Source organism: Gadus chalcogrammus, chromosome 11 (genome assembly GCF_026213295.1).
Source record: "Gadus chalcogrammus isolate NIFS_2021 chromosome 11, NIFS_Gcha_1.0, whole genome shotgun sequence".
Classification (NCBI taxonomy): Eukaryota; Metazoa; Chordata; class Actinopteri; order Gadiformes; family Gadidae; genus Gadus; species Gadus chalcogrammus.
Window position 1 is genome coordinate 8,885,208 of NC_079422.1, and position 11,878 is coordinate 8,897,085.

General features: G+C 45.0%; 1 protein-coding gene across 1 annotated transcript in view; it reads left to right on the top strand.

Annotated features, from left to right (window-relative positions):
- sv2a (synaptic vesicle glycoprotein 2A) overlaps positions 1–11,330 on the top strand; it is a 21,905-nt gene extending 10,575 nt beyond the window's left edge. Inside the window, exons 3-12 of the mRNA XM_056602432.1 lie at positions 1,239–1,390; positions 1,869–2,002; positions 2,409–2,498; positions 3,005–3,112; positions 3,562–3,650; positions 5,970–6,134; positions 6,695–6,828; positions 8,145–8,351; positions 8,878–9,037; positions 11,141–11,330. Coding sequence (XP_056458407.1) covers positions 1,239–1,390; positions 1,869–2,002; positions 2,409–2,498; positions 3,005–3,112; positions 3,562–3,650; positions 5,970–6,134; positions 6,695–6,828; positions 8,145–8,351; positions 8,878–9,037; positions 11,141–11,324 — 1,423 coding nt within the window. The 3' untranslated portion in view covers positions 11,325–11,330. The remainder of the gene's footprint in view (positions 1–1,238; positions 1,391–1,868; positions 2,003–2,408; positions 2,499–3,004; positions 3,113–3,561; positions 3,651–5,969; positions 6,135–6,694; positions 6,829–8,144; positions 8,352–8,877; positions 9,038–11,140) is intronic.
- The last annotated feature ends 548 nt before the right edge of the window (positions 11,331–11,878 follow it).

The following is an 11,878-nucleotide window of genomic DNA, read 5'->3' on the forward strand; positions in this document are numbered from 1 at the left end:
CATCCCCTCCAAGACCATAAATTGTTTTGATGGAGTACGTGCTGAGGCCCTATTCATTATGGATGATGCTATCTTTTCGCCGGCAGCCAGGGGAATTAGCGGTGATGTTTGAGAGGCGTTGGAAAGCCACAGAAAGCTACATTCTCTTGCATCGTTGTATATTTCTGTTATAAATAAACGGTGCTAGCCTTGGCATTTCATGTGTTTTGCTCACCGGTTGAAACCAATCCATCTGTGTTGGGGAACACAGGGGACCACTTTGTCAACCCCTTTTGCTCCTATGTTACCCAATCTGTTGAATAGTCTTTATTTTTGGGGTTTTTCTAAAACCTTTAAGACTGTCCTGAAAGCTCAGACTGCAATTTTTGAAAGTCGTAGGCAGAAGTTCTGTCCAAAGGGGTGTTTACATCCCCGTTAATCACTAGGATGTGTTTCCTCTTTGCATCATATCTTATCTCTGATTCTGTCTCATTTGAATGCAGCTTTGAGAGGCTCATTAATTCTGTAATTAGTACAAATGCCTTTAAGACGACAGGAATTCACTCTAAAGCTCGACATCAATTCTCAAATTATTACGCGAAACCGACCAAACCTTCTTTATCATCGTGAGTCAAGCGTGAGGTAGGCCGCTTAATATGCAAACCACGAGCCAATCGTTAATCGTCCACCAAGTGTGCTATCAAATCACCACCTCCCTCCTCCATCTGTCTGAGGCTTGGCCCCGCCTTAATAACCGCTTTTTAATGCATGATCACCGTAGCACGTAGGTCGTTACACTGGCTTCTCAAGGGATGACCATGGCTCGACGGGATTTTCTAACCCCCCTCTCGTCTTCTCCTCTCTCTCTTCAATAATTGACAACTTTTCGTACACATTTCTTGAAAGTGAGTGTAGATACATAAGATATGTTTTAGCAAGGAGGGGTTAGGGCACAAGGCAGCCTACAGGTAGTTTGCGCATATTGGGGTTCAAACCCAGATTCTTTGGCTGGAAGTAAAACACCTTAACCTGACCTTAACCTCTAGTCTTCTCCTTCTTTCTCTCGCTTTCCTCTCTATGACCCTTCTGTCTCTGCTCTGTCTATCACATCCCCTTCTGTCTTCTCCTTCTCCCTCTACTCCTCCCTCCTTCTCCCTCTCCATCTCCCCTTCTTCTGTCGTCTCTCTTCTCCTCTCTCTTTCCCCTTCGTTCCTCTCTACCTCTCCTTCTCGGTCCATGTCTCCTCTCTCTCCGTGCAGTATCGGAGGCTCCATCCCCATCGTGTTCTCCTACTACTCTGAGTTCCTGGCCCAGGAGAAGAGGGGCGAGCACCTCAGCTGGCTCTGCATGTTCTGGATGATCGGCGGCATCTACGCCTCCGCCATGGCCTGGGCCATTATCCCCCATTACGGTCAGTCAGTCAGTCAGTCAGTCAAGGAGTTAGTCCATCAGTCAGACAGTTTGTTATTCAGTCAATCAATCAGTCAGTCAGTCAGTCAGTCAGTCGGTCAAGGAGTAAGTCCATCAGTCAGACAGTTTGTTATTCAGTCAGCAATAAAATGCTTTAAATGAGTTAATATAAAATTATGAAATCTACCAAAAAGGCAGTAAGATACCATATACCTCTCTCTCTCTCTCTCTCTCTCTCTCTCTCCATTTCTCTCTCTCTCTCTCTCTCTCTCCATTTCTCTCTCTCTCTCTCTCTCTCTCTCTCTCTCTCTCTCTCTCTCTCTCTCTCTCTCTCTCTCTCTTTCCATTTCTCTCTCTCTCTCACTATGTCTCTCTCTCCTTCTCTCTCTCTCTCTCTCTCTCTCTCTCTCTCTCTCTCTCTCTCTCTCTCTCTCTCGCTCTCTCGCTCGCTCGCTCGCTCTCTCTCTTCCTGACACCAGGCTGGAGTTTCCAGATGGGCTCGGCCTACCAGTTCCACAGCTGGCGTGTGTTCGTCCTGGTGTGCGCCCTGCCCTCAGTGGCCGCTATATGTGCCCTCACCACCATGCCCGAGAGCCCCCGCTTCTTTCTGGAGGTCAGTCCAGGACCCCATCCACCATGCATTATGAATGGTTTAATGAATATCACATTGCCAAGTACTTGTCAATGTAATGTGTCTCATGTGATAGTATATGATGTATATGTGACACAGTTCCTTTCAGGATGATCATGAATTAATCAAATGAATCCTAACAATGCATAAAGTATCAGCACAACTGTGTGATCAACTGTTTTAATGTAATTTTGAATCTCAACAGAAATGGGAGGTGGATCTCAACCGACTCCCACCTCTGGTGGGAGTCGGGAGACTACTTCAGCCTTCACTAAACAAATGACAGGATAGCTTTAATCGACATTTTTAGGGATGCCGGTAATATCATCTCTAATGGTCTCTTGTGATGAAACTAACAGGGGATGTATTTTATTGTTGTCTATGCTAGAACGGTAAACACGACGAGGCATGGATGATTCTGAAGCAGGTTCATGACACCAACATGCGGGCCAAGGGCTACCCAGAGAGGGTCTTCTCTGTAAGCGACCACACCTTCTTAAAGCACCACCCCACCACATTTCAACTCAATTATTAAAGTCATCAGATATAATGCATTATGTACAATAAATGTAACTGTTTATTCTTTGAATATTATGTGAACATTAACATACGTGTGTCAGAACATTTAACATTCATCTTACTCACTTTAGAATGTGACATTTATGCATCCCAGCGATTACTCTGAAGACATCACTGAACACACCTGAACATTGGTTTTGATAACATCACGGCTTAATTAACATTTGCACTACTCAAGATTAAATAGTGATAGATACATACCATGAAAACATAAACCCCGGAAAGACAAACCACTTCAAAACCCTCTAAAATAATAAAACATTAATGCGGTGGTGGTTTGTATCGGTGCCGGCCAACTGAGCAGAGCCATAAAGCCGTGACACTAAAAGTCAGCTGATTAACGGAGGGCAGTTAACTGTTAATGATTCCCAGACAAAGTGTAAATATTAGTGTTATGGCCGCCAGGTGACCACCATTAAGACGGTGAAGCAGATGGATGAGCTGGTGGACATGGGGGAGAGCCTCGCCTGGCACCAGAAGTGGAGGATGAAGCTCAGTGCCTTGTTCCATCAGGTGACTTTAACCCCAGAGCTGAATGCTAATGTTAGCTCTCACAGCAAAATACTATTTGTCAACCTAAATGCTAATTACTTGGTCTCATTATTTCACGATGTCCATATTTTCTACTCCGAATATTCTTGTAATTCTTTGTGCACATCGTGGTTAGAAAATATGGTTCCTGCAACGTTAAATGAGACAACAAAATGAGGCATGCAACCTTATTTCCTGGTCTCATTTAACTTCACAATGGCCATGTTTTCTACTTACAATGTTCTTGTAATTATTTGGTAAAGGTCAATTAATTTGCGTAGTGCATATTTTATTAGTTTTATTTTTGCTTCGGAGATATTAACCTGCTGTCTGTGTTTGTACATTTGTACATGTGTGTGCGTGGGTGTGTGGATGCATGTGTTTATGTGTGTTTATGCTTGTGTGTGTGTTTGCATGCTTGCCTCCCTCAGGTACGTGGTAACTTCCTGGCCATCTTCTCCCCAGAGTACCGCCGCACCACCTACATGATGATGGCCGTGTGGTTCTCCATGTCCTTCAGGTAACACCTCCTCAGGGCACATCCCCACCTACACATCAATTATAGGAATGGTATCATTCATATCCAAAATAAACAATACAATTCAACTGCATTATAACTCAACTATTCAGGACAAATGTTTGACTGCTGCCTAAGGGAACCAGTGTAAACATGGCAAAAAAAATAAGCTTGTTGATGTAACTACCATATTGACCCTAATATAAGACTCATTTTTGGAAATATATTCTTTTAAGATCATTTTAATTGAAAATCATGATAATTATAACACAGTTGTATGTGGATAAAAACATCCAGGGCACTCGTCTGTCCATACTCGTCTGTCCATACTGTCCATACTGTCCATGCACTTCCAGAGAGGAGAGAGATGTGGAGGGGTGAGAGCACATGCAACAGGCACTGCGGGAATAGAACCTCCACTAAGATCACGGAACCCAAGAGTTCATAGGAGAAGAAGTGTGGTGAACTAAAGCCATATACACTGACTGCAATTAGCTGTGATCTCCGGAGAACCACAAGTTGTGGTGTTTTCCCGAAACCTTGATTGCACAAAGCAACAGAGTAGAGAGCAAAACACTTTCCTTGTTATGGCCCAGCTCTTACAGGGAAAGGGAAGCAGCATGGAACCAGATTGGGTCAAATTAAAGGTATTTATTACCAGAAAGTTGTCATGGAAAATTTAAAAGTCTAGACCCCGAATATAAGACTACTTTTTTGCATTTCCAGAAAAAGGAAATGTAAGTGACTTATATTTGGGCCAATACGGTACTATGTGCAATCTGAGTATGAGTTGTTATAGAGCATCATGCTATGCCTCACATCGCCAGCCCAATTAGCAAATGCGTAATAGTCTGAAACCTCTTGTCTCATTTTCAAATCCAAGGCGTGTGATCAATCGACTCAGAGCCAAATAACTTTGCAATTGGATGGACCTACAACCAATCAGAACAAGAGTATGTGTGACACATCAGCGGCAGCCATCTTAGTTGTTCATGAAAATGCCTCGAAGGCACTTCCATATGTCCCCCTCAGTCATCGTATTAAACCCGCCCCATGTTAGAGAAATGGTTGTGATTGGCCCAACCCGGGCCAGCTCTTCTGTAAATCTTTCTGAACCGTAGGGGGACCTACCCCCTATGATTTTTCTTTATAAATAAAGTGTAAATCGGTGGGCACTGATTAGTAAAGCGTGCGAATGGTTTGGTAAAGCATGTCCTCAGATCCGTAAACCGTGTGCACAGATTTTGCAATCCACACCTCCTCCACTGCTCTTCAGCAAATTGACCTGCCTTGGAACATGACAACCTCCACGAAATTGCACAATAAAAGCTGTGAATCATCCTAACCACATGCTTGGATAGGTAACTAACTAGTGTTTATGTAAGCTAGCTGCTTGACCACTTATTCTAATGGTGGTTTTCAGGTGAAGAGCACTAACAATGCACATAAATGCCATGAAAGGGCCACAACAAATAGCTAAATCAGTAGCACTGATTTCCCTATCATTAAATCTGCCCTTGAATCTACAAGAATTGGACTTTATGGGAAGAAGTGGTCATACCGTTCCAAGGCGGGTCCATTTGCTGAAGAACAGTGCATGTGGATTGCAAACCCATGTGCATGGTTTACGAATCCAAGGGCACGCTTTCCCAATCTGTTTGCACGGATTTACACATTTATTTTTAATGTTTCATCATGTGACCCTAAGAGGGCTCCGTAGGGACCAGACACATATGTCAGAGCAAATAAAACATGAGCTCAGGGATTCATCGTGTTCCCATGATAGTATGGAACATTCACAAACGAAAATGTGGGGATAATTATTTTTTATTAAAAAAACCTACCAATAATAACGAATACGAGGCAGAATAACTCATCAATCATTCTTTCTAATGAGCACAATCTCTCGATCTCTCTCTCCTTGTCTCTGCCACTCTCCCTGTCCCTTTCTCTTTCTTTCTCCATCTACTCATCCCTGTTTCTCCCTAATTCTTCCTCTCTCTGTTCCTCTTTCTGAAACATGCTTACTTATCCTGCTTACTCTCCCACTCTTTCCCTCTCTTCCTCTATTTTCCTCTCTCCTTTCCTCCAACCCTCTCTTTCTGAAACTGCTTCTCTTTCTCCCAATCTTTCTCTCTTTTTCTCACGTCGGTTTTCCCACCTGCTCTTTCCCTCTACCACTGCCTTATTTTCCCCTACTCCTCCTCCCTCTCTCTCTCCCGCTCCTTACTCTTCTTCTCCCTCACCACTCATTCCCCCTCTATATCCTTCTTCCTCCTCTTCTCCTCCCTCACCCCCCTCTCCCACACTCCCCGCCCCTAGCTATTACGGCCTGACGGTGTGGTTCCCAGACATGATCAAGTACCTCCAGAAGCAAGAGTATTCGTCGCGCACCAAGACCTTCACCCAGGAACGCATGGAGCATGTCACCTTCAACTTCACCCTGGAGAACCAGGTCCACAAGAAGGGCCAGTACTTCAACGACAAGTGAGTGGCCACGTGCTGAACCCCGCCCCTGCCCCCAGTCACCATGGCGATTAGCAACCAGGATAAAAAGCCATTATCCGCTCGTAGATCCCAACGGTGTCGCCACGGATACCAAGGTAGCAGCACTTGCCACTTTAAGATAAGATCATTTGACATTCTATCATCAATCCCAGATTGGAAACTTGATTGTCAAAGTAGCAAAATTAGAGCACAATAAAATATTTTAAAAGAGATAGACAAATATATAAAATAATACAAAACCAAAAAACTATATTGACCTACAAAAAGAGTACAAGAGTTAAAATCTTGAAAATATTTTCAATGTAAATATTATGAGTAGTAGTACTATTACCTATAACCTATTTACCTATGTATCAACCAAAGCTTAGGGCTAAGTGTAGCAACAAGACAACAGCAGCAAACATTGTGTTCTTTAACTCTGTCTAAGCTATCATCCTGAGATAGCTTAGCTTAGCACCAATCGTATTGTGAAAACTCTGTTGGTGACCTGAGTTAGCTAAGCCCTACGCAGTGGTAGACATTTTTGTTGTCCCATGTAGGTTCATGAACCTGAAGATGAAGTCAATGGTGTTTGAGGACTCTCTGTTCGAGGAATGCTACTTTGAGGACATCACCTCCAGCAACACCTTCTTCAAGAACTGCACCTTCATCGCAACCCTTTTCTACAACACAGGTGTGCAACCCCCACGCACACACATTTTGATAATCACACACATAAATGTAAGCGTGGATACTTGCACGCAAACATACGCACACACACTCACACACACACACACACACACACACACACACACACACACACACACACACACACACACACACACACACACACACACACACACACACACACACACACACACACACACACACACACACACACACAAACACACATGCATATACACATTGTGATAACACTCAATATGTGCTATCAGCGCTTCACAAAAGCCATCCCTCTTGCCTTTGTGATCTGTTTGCAGTTCTCCTGCCATTCAACCAATCATTCATAGCACCTCGATGCACCAGATGGGACTTTCTCATTCAAATTCAAATCACATATTATTCCCGTTATGACTGCTTATTATCGGGGCTGCCGCCTAACAGAAGACCGGGGGAGGCTGCCAGATAAAGTTGTTGCATAACATTACAACAGCTGATGACACGTTGGGTTACAGGTGTCTGGGATCCGTCCAGAGAAGAGTGGAGATGGCCTCTGTACCAGGGGGGCGGGGTAGTGTGGGACAGTAGGTCCAACGCCTTGTGGGGCTGAGGCGCACACCAGCCATCCCTGCTCACCAACTATTTATGGATCCAAAATCAAGCGTATGCAAAAAGGCCAGCAAAGCATTTTTTGGGATGGGGCTCGTCGCTCTTAAAGAGACACACACATGACATCTTGTGTCCTCAACGACACAGCGACTCGGCACAATCTTTGGGAACCAAATGACGTGTATCCTAGGATTCATTGTAAGTCGTGTTTGGATCAGAGCGTCTGCTAAATGACCATTTTCAGGGTCCATGGGTTTGGGTACATTACAGAGAGCCTGGTTGGGTGTTAATGTTGGGGTTTCAGCAGCGGCTCTCTCATCACCCATCCTGTAGTAGCATGGCAGTCTAATAGCACTCTGCTCGTCGCGTTTAGCCCTACTCCTGGCCGACAATCAGCAGCACCAATTGACTGCATCTCCAGATCCACTAACCAATCACTCCCTTACTCTCTCTCTCTCCCTCTCTCGGCCACTCCCCAACTGTTTTCTCTCTCTCTTCCCCTCCTTCACCCTCTCTCTCACCCTATTTATCCCCTTTCTATCTCTCCCTTCCGCCTGCTTTCTCTCTCCACTCGTCCTTCTTATCTGGTCTATTTCCGTCCGCTCCCCATCACTCTGTCACCACCCCCCTCTCTCTCTGTCCATCACCCTCCCGCTCTCTCTCTCTCTCACTCTCCCCTGCCTCTTCCCCCCCCCTCTCTTTAAATCCCCCTCTCTCCACCAGACCTGTTCAAGTACCGGCTGATCAACAGCCGACTCATCAACAGCACGTTTCTGCACAACAAGGAGGGCTGCCTGCTCAGTGACGTCAGCGACGACAACAACGCCTACATGGTGTACTTTGTCAGCTTCCTGGGCACTCTGGCCGTGTTGCCGGGCAACATTGTCTCCGCGCTGCTCATGGACAAGATCGGAAGGCTGAGGATGCTGGGTAAAATGCCAGGGGGGCTCAGGGGGTTATTGTATGTGGTTGTGGATGTGGGTCGGTGGGGTTGCATTGACTCAGGGATGGGAATCCTTGGCAGATCCATACAGGCATGCATACGGGAATACGGGGAATTGCACTATATTTTATATTTCCCAAATGTAGTTCCTCATTTCGTCGTGAGAATCCAGGCATGATGGCATCCTGGTCTCACTGTTCTAATTACTACAAGGAAGCGGCTACTCAACAGCTTCTACAGTCAAAATTAAATATAACTGAATCACTTAAGTGTAAAGTGAGTGTAAAGCCTTATATATAAAATACTCATATCTTGTTTATAGCCTGCCGTCCTTATTCAAGGCGAGGGTGCACTCCCAAGATACACCAAAACGGATGATTTACTTCAGTTCTCATCTTCGTAGCAAAGGCCCAGGAGAACTTACACCGGGGCATATGCCAAACACAATGGCTGGCATCACAGATCCATCCTCTTCCCTGTTCTCCCTAACGCCGCGTGTCCTCTGTCCTCCAGCCGGCTCCAGTGTGATCTCCTGCGTCAGCTGCTTCTTCCTGTCCTTCGGTAACAGCGAGTCGGCCATGATCGCTCTGCTCTGCCTGTTCGGAGGCATCAGCATCGCCTCCTGGAACGCCCTGGACGTCCTCACGGTGGAGCTCTACCCCTCTGACAAGAGGTGAGGGCACGCACACACACACACACACACACACACACACACACACACACACACACACACACACACACACACACACACACACACACACACACAAATAGGGAAGGCCAAAAGGGTCGCAACGACGCCATATTGAAGACGTGCATTGATTTAAATCAATGGGAAATTCAGTGTTTGAGCTTTTATAAGGCCGCATTTGACGCCGTTGTATTTTATTATGGCGTACGATCAGGGCCGCCGTTCGCCATACGCAGAGTAGGGGGGCCCAAGTACCTGGCGGGGGCCCCCAAAATTAAGGTTGCCAAAAAAAAAAGTAGGATAATTATTACATTATTACATTACAAAATATATAAATTAGTTATGAAGATGCCCAACGTTGTTTTTTCTTAATTGTGAACCCTATCACTCAATTTGGGCAAATTACATGTTTTTACCTAATATATGAAAAGAGTCCCCCCCCCACTTCCCTGAAATGGTACAGGTTTCAAAGCACTTGTCTTTACGCATCGGAGGCAGAGAATCCTTTCTCAGCTCAGTTTTTCTAAACTCAAACTCATTAAAGCATATCTACGGTCAACAATGGGACAAGAACTCTTAAGTGGCACATAGGGTGCATTATGATGAATTGATTATCTGCCAGTAAAAGTCATCGTGCACCATTGTAAAGACTCCCACAACTGCTGAGAATGCACACGCAATTTAGCATTGCACACTATTGTACACTAACAGTGTATACTAACAGTTACAGTTCAGTTTGTTTTGATGAATATACCTTATTCATGTGCATAATTTCCGTTCATCTTTGGAGCCTGCAGTTGTTATTATATTGTAATGCTGCTTTTAAGGAAGTTTTATATAGTACTTATATATTATTTATATATAACTTTATATTTTACTTATGGTGCTGCTGTTGAGGCTTTTATTTTGATACTCTATGATGAAATGTGACCAATTTATGACAAATTATGCTTAGGGCCTCCAAAAGCTTAGCAGCGGGGCTGCCTACGATGTTAGTGATTTAAAGTTTGTCTTTTACAGCGTTTTTATGACAAATGATAGAAAGATCAGCTTTGGACTGGGGTGGACTAGTGTGGCAATCGTGGATTGAGTGAAGAAGGTTCATAATAACTGGCTGAGAAAAAGAAGGGGGGGGCACTTTAGACTGTTCGCATTTAACAAGCGGTTAAATACGGCGTTGAAGAAATGAGAAAAAGCTGCGTAAAAAACAGCAGTTTAAGCCACTAACATGGCACATTTTACAGCACAATATAATAGCAGTGTAAAATGTGTTATTATAAAAGCTTAAATGTATAATTTTACGTTGATTTAAAATGAATACATGTCTACAATGAGCACGCACGAAGGCACGCATGCAGGCAGGCACGCATGCAGGCGCGCGCACACACACACACACACACACACACACACACACACACACACACACACACACACACACACACACACACACACACACACACACACACACTATAACATTATCTTTATTTAACCAGGCAAGTCATTAAGAACAAATTCTTAATTACAATGGTGGCCTGGCAAGTGGCACATGCACACACACACAAACACACACACGTAGATGCACATGCATATATATACACACACTCACACTCACAATCTCCATGACTACCATATAGGTGTGGGGGTGGTTTTAAAGTGATAATGACAGGGAGGTGGGACAAGCAACATCCCACTTGGGATGTTGAACTGCAAGGCTGCACAATGATTGGTTGGGTGAGGAGGAGGGCGAAAAACGATGGGTGTGACCGCTGTGGAGAATTGCCTTTCTTTACCACCACCCTGTGGTCAGAACTGGGTAGAAGTTTGGTAGCATTGATGTTGGCCTATCTGCAATGACATGAGAAAAACAGCACATTTCTAAATCTGTAAAATTACAAAAACAAACATTGGCAAACTAAAAATATGAATTAAATCATTACAAATATGCAAACATATATGCCAGACGTTGTTATTCGCAGTGGCGTTTCTGTGATGTTGTAGACTGCGACGCCCTCTGGTGGCCAAAGCAAGTTTTTATTAATGTGTTAACATCAAAAAATGTTAATGAATTAACCCTCCCCTCCCATCCAGATGCACTGCGTTTGGCTTCCTCAACGCCCTCTGCAAGCTGGCCGCCGTACTGGGCATCAGCATTTTCACCTCCTTCGTGGGCATCACCAAGGCAGTGCCCATCCTCTTCGCTTCGGGGGCCCTGGCGGCCGGCAGCTTCCTGGCCCTCAAGCTGCCCGAGACGCGGGGCCAGGTACTGCAGTAGTGGGCAGGTGGGGAGTGCGTGAGTAGGGTGGCGGACGGGGAGGCATCAGAAAGGTGTTAGCCACACTGTGAACAAGCAAAAAACAAAAAAATACACTCAAGCCCTTGACACTCTACCCTCTAACCCCGACTCCCCCCACCCCCCCCCCACCCCCCCCCCGGATGTAACACAAAATTAACAACGGTCAGATCTCTGCATAGAAGTCAACGCGATCCGCCCACCGGCTGTATATACATATATTAAGATATTCTTGTCATTTGGATTCACCGACCATCATACAGACACACACAAACACACCATGCTCTAGAGCGATTGGTGGGTGTGGTGAAAGCCTGTGTGATGCTTTTAACATTGGTGGGATCCCGGTCAGATATTGCAACTGCCGAGATTCTGAATCGGGGGCCAGTTTATAGTGCAAGGCGCCTTTTTATGAGTGCATCGTTGGTGTGTTTTTTGAGATGGGGCCACTAGCACAAAAACACCAGTGGCCCAGACTGGGGTAAGAGGTTAGAGAACCAGGGTCCTTGAGAAGGAGCAATGCATATAGACAGAGT